This window comes from Scaptodrosophila lebanonensis, unplaced genomic scaffold (genome assembly GCF_003285725.1).
Source record: "Scaptodrosophila lebanonensis strain 11010-0011.00,11010-0021.00 unplaced genomic scaffold, SlebRS2 tig00000098-arrow-pilon, whole genome shotgun sequence".
Classification (NCBI taxonomy): Eukaryota; Metazoa; Arthropoda; class Insecta; order Diptera; family Drosophilidae; genus Scaptodrosophila; species Scaptodrosophila lebanonensis.
The window spans coordinates 3,757,374-3,772,706 of NW_022060568.1; the positions used below are offsets into that span (position 1 = coordinate 3,757,374).

Consider the following 15,333-nt stretch of genomic DNA (forward strand, 5'->3'; position numbering starts at 1 on the left):
TCAAAGCCACGTCATGGGGACCCGATTTATAATTTATTTTAAAAGTTAAAATATAAGTATTTTTGAAAATGCAAAAAAAAACAACTTTAATACATATCTATGCACATACAAAAAATAACCTTCTCTTTTTTTGAAGTCGGTTATTTACAAATGACATACATTTTATATTTATATTTTTTACAAACTGACCAAATTTGACATCCTATTGAGAGCGCACTCTGTGACGTCACAACACTTACAATATGGGCTGTTCACTTGACAAATAACGGGCTGTGTGTAAGGCTTACAATTTATTTTTGTGTTTGCTGTCGATAGTAGCACTCGCTCTCTCCCTTATAATCTTTCTCTTGACAGCTGCGTTACCTAAATACAAAAGTGTAACGAAGCTTTCAATGTCCATGTGTATGTATGTCAAAAGTCAAAGCTTACAAACGACGAAAGTTCTGTGCGTCACGTCATTTACAATACCCTTGCCGAAAAGGATATTAGGCATTTCATAACCAAGCTCGTAACGTGCCCAACAGAAAATATGTATATATAATGAGAAACAGCCACATGGTATTAAATCTGTATTTAATACTATTAAACAACCCAAATGAATTTATTTGTAATCAGGTTTTATTCAAGATCGTTAGGATTCATTTCAATATACAGTTTTTAAGTCTTCAATAGAGCCAATAGTAAAAATTAAATTGCAAATAAATTCAACTTGTTTTAGCGATAGTTTATTTATTAATAGCATTTACATGCATATAAAAATATTTATACATACATATGCATTGGTTTTCAGGGGAACATCTAAATTGGTACATACGATATTTAATATATTCCTAATCTAAAAAAAAAGTGTAGGTGTATATATCACAAATATATATTATTTTTAGCGAAAGCTTTTGAAGTTTACAGAAAGGAGTTTTTTCGGTTTGTTTTAGAAGTCACTTAATCGGGACACATAGCATTTATTTCTTTCCACTAAACTTGTCATTAGGTTTAAGTTAAGCACGTCCATATTTGTCTGGTACATAAAAAACACATGCAAACACGAATACAAAGTAAAAGCTAAACAAAAAAGCACATAATGTAGTTTTTTTCGGGTACAACATTTGACCTAAAGCAGTATTAGGCTGTTCCAGTGAGGTCTATAAACGTGTCATCATCTTTAAATGACATATGGATCGAATGCAAAGGCTCTTTGGTAATGAAACCTTCTTGTACCTAAATGTCTAGTTGTCCGTTTTGCGTTATGATTTGTATCGAATTTTCCAAGAACCATTTGAATGAGAAAAATCGAAAATCGAAGATCGATACTTTACATTTCCACTTTCAATCCATATTACATAAGTAGAAAAATCAATGCAACAATGTTGTACATCTCGTTTTGATATTCATTGCTCCAATACCAATACCATTTTAAGATGATAACCAGCTATGAAACCCACTATGAATATCCTAAATGATATACAAAGACAGGCATTACAAATACAATTAGCTTCTCATTAATGTCTTGTTTCGGCGGAACGCTTTTGCTCACGACCATTGCCACGTTCGATGTACCAGTTCTTGTTACGTTTTTGCTCGTTCTGAAGTCTTGCATTTTTACGTTGATGCATCATTCCCTCATACCATTCCCCGCTGCCGCTGTCGTCTTCACGACGTTTGCTATGCTTCGGTCTTTCAGAGGATTTTTCGTGAGAATCCTCTCGAGATTTATCGCCATATTTCCTGTTGTTGTAGCGCTCCTTTGAGTTGTCTTCTTTGCTCTTGGACCTTTTTTGATTGTAGCGCTCCTTAGAGTGATGATTCTCACGTTTGTATTGTGATGTATACTCCTTGGAGTGCTCATTGACTTTGGGCTTATAAGTGCTGTCTTTGTTATGACGCTGCGGCATTCTCTTATTGGCGTCATATGTATTTGAATCCTTCTGACCGTCATTCTTTATCACTGACTCCGTTGGACGGGTCGGATCGTCTTCCTTGGCTTCTGTAAATGTGCCTAGCTTCTCGGTAATCTTTTCAAAATTCTGAAAAGTTTGAGACTTTTGCAGCACATTGTTAACCACACTGCCAATCTCATCTGTTAGAGATTCGGCATAGGGCTTGTTTTCTATACACATAGCGGCGATATCGACAAATTTGCCATCAGGACACTGGTACGGACGCTTAAGGTCCTCTTTGGTTATATCCACGGGATCTATAGAGTGTCCATTGCCTGACCACACTTTGAAGGTTTTACCCTTGCGTCCTGCGCTGTCTTTGCGCTGTCCATCCAGTCCACTTTGTCCCGAAGTCATTGAATTCAAGTAGTTTAACTGCTTCGACATAATATCAATTTCAGCACGCAGCAAATTATTCTGCAACTCCACATCATTGAGACGCTGTTCCAAATCTGCAATGGGTTTGCCATTGCCGAGGACTTGCCATTCAGGATAGCGCAGCTTGCCAATAAATGCGAGTACTGCGAGGGTAACACCCACATAGAATACGGCTGATAAGCCACTTTGCACAAGAGGCGGTAGATAATGACGATTGACAGCGGATTGAGCCTGTTGCAACTCTTTGCCAGAGCTCGCTGATGTCGTCGTCGGTGGCAGATCCTCATCACGTTGCAAGGCACGACGCCGTTGACGCACTTGCTCCAATTCCAAGTCCTCGACCAGGTTCGATTCCTCATTTTGTGTAATGAGAAGCGGGAGAATTGGCGTCGGCAGCTCCATTCCCACATCAAGTTTCATATTTAACTCATGTAGTTGATCACGCATAAATGAACGTGGTGATATGCGTCCAGTACTTTCGCAATCGCTGATGATGGAAATGCCATCCGATATATCATCTGCCTGCGGGTCGTCTAAGGGTCTGAAAAAAATACAATTTAATTAGCTCAGTTTCCAGTTTATATTGTAATAGGGAGTTTTGCAATGCAACTTGATGGTCACCTTTCGTTTGCAAGCCTTTCGCACTCCTTACTTGATGTTTGCTGTATCGATTCCTCTTCCAATGTGGTTGTCACACCATGGTGATGGCTCTGGTTGCTGATGTTGTCAAGTAATTCGATTCTTTCTGCTGGTAATATGGTCCATGTGTTAAATGCATTTGATGTGCTTGAACAAAGAGTTTCGTCTTGTGAAGCCGACGTTAAGTTTTTGTTGGTACTGCTGTCTGATAATTTTGATTTAATGGTTGCGCCGCTCTCGTCCATTTTTACTTCCAATGGCGGGCCTAACTCTGAAAGAAATGAGCAAATGTATATACATACATATGTATATGTATCATTAAGGCTTTCTTTATTTTCGTGTCGACCTTGGCGCACTTAGTGCGCAACATTTCATTTGTATGTAAAATTATTGCGACAAATTTTGCAGATATAGTATGTACGTATTTATATACGTAAATACAAATGCATATATGTGTTTGTGTATGTGTATCTCTAAATACTTTTTGTTGTCTGGGCCCCGGCTGTTTATCAGCCTAAAGAGACGCAGTCTATCTGCATACTTATGCATGTATATACATATGTGATGTACTAGATCTTCAGATATACATATTTATTTACATACGTAAGTCCGTACCTGTATACATATGTATTACTTGTACCCTACATATGTATGTAGCTTAAGCCCATAAATATAGCTTTATATATACACAAACACACATACACTGTACTTCATTTGTAATTGCATTTTATGTATTGTATTTTGTATATCGTATTGTGCTAACAAGCAGCTCACTCTTACATGTTACATTCGTATTTAATAAAATTGCGTCTTGCTTGTATATGGGCGCTGCCAACTCTGTGAAAGGCAACGCAGCTGGCGCTATGGCAAGCGAATTATCATTTACCAGCACTGTTTAAAAATAGTTGGCAGTTCGAGCATTTTGCTTTGTTTGGCAGCACTGCTGTGCTGGCGCGAAAATTTCATTGTTCAAATGCTTATTAATAAGACTATAGCTCTAAAAAATGTGTATATTTTTTAAATAAAGCTTCATTTTTCCTTGTGGCAAAATATGGAAATGAGAACAATTCGATTGTTATTACCTGGAAATTTTGTAAACAACCTCTTAAAAACGAATAAATAAAAAAACTGAGAAATAATGCTCCGCATCAATTTACCTTTGTTTTAATGCGGTTTTTCCATTATACGGCACAGCTCGCTCCCATTACTGTTGCCATCCATTGTGTTGTGGCGTATTTCGACATTTCCTACCACATGCTGCTGCTGTTGCTGCTGTTGTTGTTGCTGCTGTTGTTGTTGCTGCTGTTGTTGTAGCTGCTGTTGTTGTTGCTGCTGTTGTTGCTGCTGCTGCTGTTGTTGTCTTTGTTGTAGATTTCTTGGTGCGGGCACAACAAAAGTTGCGTATTGTTGCTGATGTTGTTGTATTTGGACATTGGTCAGATTTTGGCCGCCATTCATGGTCATTACACGTCCAGGAACATTAGTGCGTGGTGCAGGAACTGGATAGATTTGTTTTCCGGCATACCGTGCATTAGGAGGCAGCGTGAGAACATGACGCGACTGTTGTAGTCGCTGATTCTGGGGCGTCCAATAGATTTGACTTGCCTGCTGACCTGCTGAGCGATCCAATATTAAAGGCGTGCTACGTCCATTCTGCATCACGGCGTCTTCAATATGGAAATAGGCGCCATGTGGGGTGGAACGTATGAATTGGGGCTGCACATATACTCCATAATTAAGTTGATCCATCGCCGCTTTTGTTCCATGCAATTTCTCCCCGGTCTCCAGGATAATATATTCTGTGGGTTGCAACACCCGCTGGGGCAACTGTTGATTGGATAAATATTGTTCCGAGTCGTTTGATAGCAAGCTTCCGCGCTTATTGACGTGCGCGTAGATGGGTGTCTGTACATGTCGTTGGGGTAAGCTTTGCACTCTTAGAGGCACTTGAGGGGCTGCACTCAATTGGGATGCAGGCCTCTTGTGGGTTTCCACCGAAGCATACGAAACGGGCGAGATATCTGCAAAGTTTTGCTGTCGCTCGTAGATTGGTTGCATTTTCAGGGCGGGCAGCGTTGCCTTGTGGATGGATTTGCGGCAGAATTCCTTGACCTTTTCCATGATTTCTTCACGCGTCAGCAGGCCACCAATTCGTCGTGAGCTAGTGGCCTCCTTGCGTCTCAAAACAACGGGTGCTTCGCTCTCACTCTCGTAGCCGCGACCGCGGGCCTGAGAACTATGAGGGCTGGACACGAAGTCGTCCAGGACGCTCTGACAACGCGGCAGAGAAACGAGACTCATATGCGAATCTGTCATAGTCTGCTGGGGCACTTGAGCTTGCGGTGCTGCAGGCACATGCTGCTTACCATCTAGAATCATCACCTGACGATTGCGCCCACTAATACCTGAGAAGGTGTTCCGTTGTAGAGATCCGCGAGCAAAGTATTGCTGCGAGGGCCACGACTGCATGGAGGCGGGAATCGGCATTAGCTGATTCGGCTGCAGATGCTCGTAGATGTTTTCCTCGCTCTGCTGCTGTTGTTGGTGTTGTTGGAGCTGCTGGTGCTGCTGGTGCTGATGATGCTGTTGTTGGAGGACTTTGTTATAAAGTTGTCTGTCGGTGACTTCTTTAATAGCACGTAGTTTTTCCCATTCATTTTGATTGTTAGTGGGATGGAAGAGCTGTGGACTCTCTAATTTCTTGCGAAGCGGTGTGGATGTGGCAATGGGATCTGAACGATCCTCCTTCGCTGGTTCAGAAGGCATTACATACAAAGCCAGCGACTGACGTTGCTTACCCTCAGTCTCTAAGCGATTCTTCCGACTAAAGGCATTAATTTGATTTCTATCCATTGAAGCTGATCGAGGGAATATCTTGAGGCTGTTGTCTGCCTGGACTCGTCTCGGAATATAGCTTTGTCGTATCAAGGTGCGTTGGAAAGGCGCATTTGTATTGTTATCGAGTTTTTCTTCGGATGCTGGTGCAAGACTCAATTCATTATGTGCCGGGTTGTTAACCTTTTTATTGGGATTAGTTTGGGATTGCGAATGTCCGTTTCTTCCTTGCCATGATCCGTTGCCATGCGTTGGGGAACGTGTTGAACTGGAGCTCGATATTCTTCCTCTTGGAATGATTTCCCCATTTGCAGGTTTCGCCTGACCGCGAGGTCCATGGTAGCTCTGTCCCTCCAAAAGAACGCGTTGCGTGCTCGATGGCGGTTCAAAGTTTTGGATATCGTCGATCTCACTATAAATAAGTCGGGGCTTCGGTGCCACGCTCTTCGGTGTTGTTTTGCGTTTCGTAGCGAAAAGACTGTTAGATAGACGCTGGAGAACGGATAACTTTTTGGTGTTATCTTTACGCAGGGCGGCCAAAGACTCGGCGACTCTCTTACTATGATCGTCGGACGCTTGGAATGTAGGCTTAGGCTTGGGTGTGGTACGCACCATATCTTTTTTGGGCATAAGGGCCAGCCCCTTGCGTTTGAGATACGCTTGAAACTCCTCCGATGTTATGGTGTTTGTAAAGGTGCCAGCCCCGTTGGGAATTTTTTCTGGCTGCGATTGATCGTTAGTTGTAGACATACTGGAATTATTTGATGTATCCTGCTGTTCAGTTTCTGAATGTTGAACAACTGCTGAATTGTTGGTTAATTCATCACTCGATTCGCTTTTCGTTAGCGGACCATCAATCTCGTCGAGATCATCATCAGAACTAATCTGTAACTTTTTTACACGCTCGTCAAACTTTTTCGCATTCTTCGTTACCTCCGCTGGATTAAAGTAATTGCCGTCAGGGTCGGGGTCGGTGCCTATTTTGATTTTCAAATTAGCAAGTTCGGGATAATTTGGCTTCGAGCACTTTTTAAAAGTGGGTATTTTGGGTTTTGTAGCCTCCTGATTTTTAAAAAGCCTATTGGACTTTGAATCTTTAGTTCGATTTGCAGATTGTTGCGAGGTATGTGTTTGCTTCCTCTTCGGAGGCTTCTCTGCGATTTCACGAAGTTCTTCGAACTTGATGCGTGCTAATACCGTTGGATCGTATACAAAGTATGGATCGGGATTTTTAATATAGGTTTTCACATATTTGGACTGCTTAAGGACTTCTTCTGTGGTTATAAACTCCTCGGGTGTAGTTCCAGTTCCCGTTCCAGAACTGACCTTTCCGTTTTTCTTTCGTGCGTTTGCCTGATTCTTCAAGTGTTCTCTCTCCTTCTCCTTTTCGCGCTCCCGTTCGCGTAGCTGTTGCGTAACGGTTTTTCGTATACTTAGAGTTGAGCGCTTTGTTGGCACTGGCGGAGGCGTTTTCTTATCCTTTCCGTTTACATGACCGTTTTTAAATGGATTCTTCTGGTCGATTATTGGCTTTCCTGTTGTAAACTTTCGGATTTGCTCATCGTTGGGATTGAAAGATACTGACTTCTTCGATCTGCTATTACTATTCTCCTTATCTTGGCTATTTTTCTCTGATATATCAAAGCTTTTGTGTTCTATTCTGTCCACCGGGTCCTCATTCTCAAAGGGCTCGATGATTTTTAAGGGCTCGTTTATGTAATTATTCAAATATTCGTCTGTTTTCGAGTCTATTTTGTTGGAACTGCTCTCAAAGTTTGGGCTACTTTGCGTTGAACCAGTATCCGGGTCCACTATTATTGTTTCGGTTAGAGTACTAGGTGCTTCGACATTTCGATCGCTGCAAATCGCGTCAGACATTTTTTTCTGGAGTGCTTAAGATGGGACAAGAGGGATAACGAGGGGGTTTGGAGTGGAAGAAAGCTGAAAGTTGTGCTGATACGGTCGGCCACCATTGAAATGAATGCGTAATGACCGCTAGAAAAAATCTAAAAAATAAATATATATAAGGTAATAAGTATTAGTTAGCTTTTAAGTCAGTTGTTCAATGAGGAGACTCTATAATATGTTTGTAACTAACACCCAGCTATTTAAAAGTGAACTGATATCAGTTTTGATGAGAAACCTTATGTTGAATTTCTATATTTTAGATACCATCACAAAATTATAAAATCATTTATGAACTACAAAATTAATTTCAATTATAAGTATAAATGAAATATAAATTAATGGTAGAAAAATAAATTTAAGAAACTGAGAAAAAAAGATTAAAATGCTTTCGAGGCGCAAGGGATCTAGAATCTGACTTTATTGTTTGAATCTTTGTCGAATTCAATGTACACTATAGTACTAAATAAAAGGTGTCTGTTAAGTTGAGAAGAAAGAATGCTATGTATATAAACAAAATATATACTCGTATACTAGTACTTTGGGCTTAGGATATAAAATATTGTTCTATTTGACTTACATGTAATAATTTTCTTCGTATCTTCTTAAAATATATTTATTTTTCACTTATAACGCCGACATGCTGCGGGCTCTGACGTATTTCGATCGTTCAATAATTTGTCTGGAAGAAAAGACAAAAAAGTAAAAAGTGAAAAAATAAGCATTAACATATTAATGTGATGAAAGATTGCACTCGGGCGCGTAATAAAAAACCTTTGAAGCACTTAGCATTCCCATCCCATACTGGGCAGCCTGCTATGCGATGTGTTTAGAGTAGAGTTCGTGAAATCGCCATCGAATTGCAAATTGGCTGACATACATATTTTGGTTGAAGCGAGGAGAGCCGGCGAGCTTGAAATCTGATGCAGGTTAGGTCTTTGGGTGTTAATATGGCAAATTTGTTTGAGAATGCAAAGAAAAAAACCAATTTTGAAAATGATCGCACATGGGACGGTGTGTTTTCGAGCCAGAACCATGTGTCCCAAGTTCTCCCCTCAGCCGTTCACCGTTTATGGTTTTGTTAACCTTGGCACGTTTTGGGTCATACAAGTAGACTGGGCGCGGGTGGTATCTCAGCCACCCTTAGTGTGTGCAACCAACCCTGCTGGCAATAAAATCGTCTAACAACCCTCTATAATACCCTATAACTGCGGCACGGTGGTGCTGAACACAAAACGCACTGCAAGACATTTTTTTTTTTTGTCATTTTCTGTTTTGTTTTGGGAAACAAATCTTTGCAGAAATCAAGAAAACTAGTTTCAATTTTATTCATTTTTTTTTTTTTGTTGCCTTTGGAAGAGGTAATTGATGCAGAAAGTTCATTGCTCTTTTTATGACTTCTGAGGGCTACTTTGCTATGCACGTCGAGTACACAAATGTTTCGAATCTGCAGGCGTTTTTTATTTTTCAATATGAGCTCTTTTTTTTTTTTGAAGATAAACATTACAAATCAGCAAATGCTCCAGCTGCTCTAAATTGGGAAACACTTTGGGCCAAATGTTGGAAACACCTCTATCATTCCCATTCCCATTCTCAATCTCATTTCTTGTAATGAACGGCTTAAAGATAAACAAAACGCAAAAGCAAAACAAAAATCGGGAATGTGTAAAAACAACAAAACACGCGCACACCAACCGATGAGTGACATTGACGATAAATGAACAATCGACCTCAATAAAGGCATTTATACATACTCGTACATTTCTTCATATCTATCTGTATAGTATAGGTAGAAGTGGGTATGTGTGGGCCCTCTAACTTGTCCATAACAGTGTGCACTGCGCCCAAACGAAACCATTTCTTTGGCCCAGAATTCTTGAAGTACCAAGCATCACTTACACCAACAACTACAACAACAATCTAAACAGAAATTGTTGCATTTCGGTCATAAAATTAGGAGCCATTCCCATATTAAGGCTGTACATAAGTACTTTTATGAAAACTAGGCTAGGAGTGGCGTAATGTATTTCCATCTTCAAAATGCTGTCATATTTTGCAACTTCATGTTTTGGCATAACTACAGCGGTTTTAAGTTTCTAATATATTTGCAAAATAAATCGTTTACTCACTCTGCGTTCAAAATCATTATCGAACCAAATAAATAATGATAATGAAAAGTTTCGCAATTGCTTTAAACACTTCGAATGTATTTCCGACTTTGATTCATTTGTTCACATTTTATTTAATTTTTGTCATTTGTCTTGCAACAACACAAAAATAGTGACATTTTGGGAACAGCCAAAACTCCACTTAAAATTTATCTTTAAAATAACTTTAATATAAGTATCATACATTTTTTGAATAGAGCAGGGACTTAAAGTGAAATGTATAGCGAGAGGAAATGAAATGCCAAACAAGAGTGTTGTCAGTATTGTTCTAGTATCAATATTATTCTTTTCTAATTTAATAAAAAGTGATTCAAATATTTATAGTATATTTATGAAAGAGTAACACTTTTGTCACTTGTTTAGTTATCAAAGCAAATGCGCCCTTTAGAAACTCAGGCGATTCTTCTGCTACTTTTAAAATACTTCATATATAGTCGAATTATATTACTGCAAGTAAATACTTAAAAATATCATTTAAGTATAGTCAATCCAGTTTATAATCTACTGACACATTAAAAGGGATTTCATTCTCCTTGATGAACATACTCGTATGTTTCTTAATTTAAATACGTTTTTGGCTGAATGGCACTTAATGTTGGGAAGAATAAAAGTTTAAATTCCAAGTATGTACATACATATGCAAGTCGTCTTCTGAACTATAATATAATAGCTTAAAAAACTCGTTTTGTAGCATAATTTCGGTAGCTTGAAGGTGCGTTTTAATTGTTTTTTGGAGAAATAAAATAAAATTAAAATTGTTTTAAAATTGAAATGAACTTAAATGTGTATTTTTGTACTCAACGACTTTCAATGTTATTACAATACGAAATAAAAACTTATTTGTACAAAATTATTTAAAAAATGTACTTTATTTGAAATATTTACACTCGATGCCTTTTAAGGGAATAAATAATTGAAGTAGAATGCGAAAAATTGTCTGATTTTTTTGAGACGCTTCCTCATACCGCTCGCAACCTAACGAGTGGATAAGAGACGGCTTGAAAAGGAAAGGAAATTGCGTTAATTGAATTAAACTTGTCCGGTTCCATGGTCTCGGGGCTATACATTATTTGGCCAAGCACTCTTGACGCTTTTCAAGAACACGGCATACGGGGAGTTGTTCAAAAATTCAAAGTGGCGCGCAAAAACAAAAACAAGCAAATAAAAGGCCTATACTTGTATGTACGAGTACGTATAAAAATAAAGTCGCAATTATTGCCAAAAGTACGCATTGAGGCTCATACGCGCCTTCTTACGACACGCACATGTACATATCTATGTATGTATGTGTGTGTGTGTGTGTGTGTGTGTGTGTATCTGTGTGAGTGTGTGTGTGTGTATGCTTGTAAGCAGAAACTCGTGTATGTTTGCATGCTCTCAAGATCACGAGTCTAGCGATAGGGTCTCGGACTCGTCCATGTGTGTTGTTCGCTGCCTATCTGCATGTTTTTTTTTTGTTTTTTATTTTTTATTATTTTCCACCGTTTGTTTGATCTTAACTAAAAGTAGCGGCTGGGCTTCAAGTGTCTGTTTTTATTTACGAGCGTTGGTATATGTACATATGTGTGTACAAATATGTGTGCATGTGTGCATGTGTGTGTGTGTGTGTGTGCGATAGGTTGCATGCCTGAGATACTTATTTTTGTTCCAATAAAGCTCTCATTTTGCAATTGCTCGAGTGGGTGTTTGGTTGTATGGGTGGATGGGTGGATGGGGGGTGCCACACAATCGGCTCATTTAAAACGGCGATCTTGAGGCAAGAAAGTTGAGAAAATTTACGAGTATGTACCTAAATACATCAATTTTAATTTGATGATGATGCTGGCTAGGCAAGCAGGCGAGCAGGCACTTAGTTCGCATTAGCACAGTTCCACTGTGCGTACACACAAACACAAACACACACACACACACACACTGTATATGTTTATTGGTTTGAGCATAATGACGTCACTGCACAGTATCTTCTTCAAGTTTGTTGATGCCGGGTCAGCCAGTAAAGCCATAAAGTTAAGTAAAGTAAAGCAAGTAAGCGAATGCGAGTGTCTCTCTTTTCCCCTCTCTCCCTCTCTCACTCTTCACACACTCTCCACTCTCTGGCCACACGTCGGCTTGTGCATAAGTATGTGTCTGTGTATGCACGTCTGCTTTTTAGCTGCCAAAGCCGCGCCAAAGCTAATGGCTTTCATTTTATTTGGCTTTTTTGTAACTGTTTTTTTTTGTTTTTGTTATTGTTACTTTTATATACCTATGTATGTATATACATACATATGTATGTAGGTATATTATTTTGTTTCATTTTATGCGGCAAAGCGAACGAAAAAACAGAAGAAGAAAAAATTGTGCAATATTGGAGGCCTCGTACCGACCCCCTGCGGGCCTGTAGTTACAAAAAAGTGCCAGTTAAACTGTTTGATGTGGTTGGAAAGCATGCGCAATGCACAAATCGCAAATCGTACATACAATATAAGCACCATAAATAATACATATGCACATATGCACATACATACATACATATGCACTAAACGCGACCATATATGCACTTATAGTATATCATATTTCGCTGCTTAAGCTTTCGCAATAAATGCATTTGCATGAATGCATTTAATCACCAACAGACACACACACATATACACACTCACGTGAACATACATAGATTCATAAATGCGCGCTAATGTCAATCAACAGGTGAACTACTAACCTACCTTCGCTGTCAATTTACATATGTACATACATACATATGCATATGCATGTACTATATGTACGTTTGTTTGTAGATGAATTTATTTGTAAACATGCACTGAGGGCATGCCAATTAAAATCGCTTTGTAAGTACATATAGTATGTCTGTTTTTTTTTTCGCTTGAATAAAGTTATAACTCCCCATTCATACAGTCCAGCGTTACTTAAGCTATTGACTATATAGTTCTAACTACTGTACGACAGATATATTAGATATACATACATACATGTGTATTGATTATTGTGGACAGAAAGAGAGCATTGAAAAGTGTCAGGGTGGCACACAGAAGGAACAATTCTAGATCACTTGTGACATATATACTCGACACATCTACATACATACATACATACATATATGATCAGCATGGCGAGTCGGATCCGAGTCGTTGACTACGCCCGCACAATTTTGGAGCTATCGTGATGCACCTTTGAGCCAAGGCTTCTTTTTTGACGGGCACAGGTAATACAGCGGATATGACAAGACCGACTATTTCAGATCTCGATATCATATAGTAAGTAGTTGTCATTCAAAGCATATGATGTATGTATCTGAAGCTTATTTATTTCTAAAGTTATCAAATCAAATGTTCTGGCAAAGAAATAAGATAATTCCGAACCACTCAGGTATTTAGGAATAAATAAAGTTTGGTTGTAAGATCCAGTGAAGAGCCTATAGCACACTTTAATGTATTCCCACTGAGACATGCTAATAAAAACCAATCAAAAAGAATGAGTAGATCAGTTATTGCAACTACAATAGAAAGAAGATGTATGGCTTGTAAAAGTGTTTCTCAGTGTATGAGACAAGTCTATAGGTACGGGTAAGTCAAGAAGGTGTCCCCTTGTCATATTGTTTGACAGATATTGATATTCATGGACATGGTTTAAGAGCTGTATACGAATGGGTGTAAGATCGACATTGCCGTGAAATTCACTCACGACGACAACTGATGAAAACACAAAAGCTTACGAAGCCACAAGAATTCAGAAGCCGACAGTCGCTACAAAAATTAGGCCACAACAGAAAGTATCACTTCCGCAAACGAGTTTGTCCATTGATTAAGTCAATAAGGATTTAATTATGGTGAAGAGCAAGTAATGAGCATTAGCCCAGACGATGGAAAGTACTAAAAAGTATACAAGTAGAAGAAAGGGAAGCTCGCAGTTGAGATCAAACAAAAGTAAAAACTGTTAAACACTTAAGGATTTCCTTAATTTTCTTATTGCAAGAAAATATCAAAATGCATGTAGGAAAGAGATCTCCACTCAAATAAATAAAGAAAATGTTTTGTGCACAACTAAGAATAATCAAAACTACTATAACAATTTGTAGACATTTCAGATAGGCGACCCGGTTACAGTTGTAGAATTTAAATATCTCGTATATGAATAAACAACATTTATTAAAACCGAAGCAACTGAACAGGGCCGTATGATTTCGAAGTTGGCCCCTGCTGGAAGCATGAGGGGGAAGAGAAACAAACTTTGTGAATGTAAATATTTTTGGCGAAACCACTTAGTTTAGCTTAGTTCTTATTTTGGATGAGAACGTACTTCTCGGAAATTTCACATAAATATTTATAAATATTGCATATGTTACAGCTCTGAATAGACTACGAGAACAACAACAATATGACGCTAAACTAATGTGATATTAAGCAATCAATATTTTCCATTAGCCGATGTTAAAATGCATAAAACCAGTTCTAAGTACATGCCCAATTGTCTATAAAAATGTTCTCTACGGCGCTTAATTGACACTTGAGATGATGGCGCAATTAAAAAACTTTGTCTTAAACGATTGAATTATTTGAAGCAGTGTGATTTGTGGAAGCCCCATAAATGGATCTTAAGTGGCATGTGCCTTAAGCAGATTGCCACTAATTTAATCAATTCTTTCTAATATGAAAAGTTGACCCAATGAACGAAATGTCATGTATCGAATGGACTTTAGCAATTCATGAATGATTGTTTCTATTTTTACTAAGTATTTCATTTATTCTCCTAAAGTGGCTCTGATAATGACGTATTGCCTAAATTTATTGAATTGAGATTAAAGTTTTAATAGAGTGGACAATAGGAATCCTAAGTCTTATAGCTAAAGCTGGGCATTTGCAGAAAACGATTGTAAATGCATTAAAATGCTGGTCGAAAGATATGGCATATCGGAACAGTTGCTGTTAAAAACAACAAATGGGTGGAGAAGGTTTTCAAGCACTATATAATAGTATTTAATCGCTGTCGAGCAATTTAAAGGCCACATTCTTCTGTGTGGCATACACAGAGCTGAGGAGGCTGAGTGAAGAATTTGTTACAGTATTGACTTTTCAAAATAAATTCTAGTGCTCAATACAACAGAGAAGCAAAAGTAAAGGGAAATTGGGAGAGAAAATTTGAAAACGTTCTTTCTTTTTTGAGTCTTTTACTGGAGAAAAAAAGTGTAGTTCACAAAAAAGGTTTTCTATAAATGATTATTGAAAAATTTACAAAATAATGCAACAATGTTGGTTTGTTGGAAGACCGGCTCTTAAGAATTTTTTAAAAACAAATAATATTTTTAAATAGTGGCTACTATGTAATAGATCGGGTTCCCTCTGTTATCTGAAACCATTATTTGGTATATTTTGAGCAAGTAACGTTATTTTCGTGCAAAGAACACACGTACAGCCTACTCTATTCTAATATTCATGGAGCGTGCAAAGCTAAAAGGTAGAAGCTTCGATGCGAGCTCGACT

The 15,333-nt window shown here is 38.4% G+C and overlaps 1 protein-coding gene across 4 annotated transcripts; it reads right to left on the reverse strand.

Moving 5' to 3' along the window:
• Positions 1 to 855: 855 nt before the first annotated feature.
• Positions 856 to 8,351, reverse strand: LOC115628064. 4 transcript variants are annotated; one of them, XM_030524030.1, is made up of 3 exons: positions 4,109 to 4,243; positions 2,934 to 3,222; positions 856 to 2,853 (listed from the first exon to the last, which is right to left on the reverse strand). In XM_030524030.1, exons 2-3 carry the CDS (start codon positions 3,194 to 3,196, stop codon positions 1,497 to 1,499), a joined length of 1,620 nt encoding a protein of 539 aa, XP_030379890.1. In that variant the 5' UTR covers positions 3,197 to 3,222; positions 4,109 to 4,243; the 3' UTR covers positions 856 to 1,496. The 4 variants fall into 4 exon arrangements, with proteins under 4 accessions (XP_030379890.1, XP_030379891.1, XP_030379889.1 ...); XM_030524031.1 differs by lacking the exon at positions 4,109 to 4,243 and adding an exon at positions 3,732 to 3,753; XM_030524029.1 differs by lacking the exon at positions 4,109 to 4,243 and adding an exon at positions 3,567 to 3,585.
• Between the last annotated feature and the right edge of the window lie 6,982 nt (positions 8,352 to 15,333).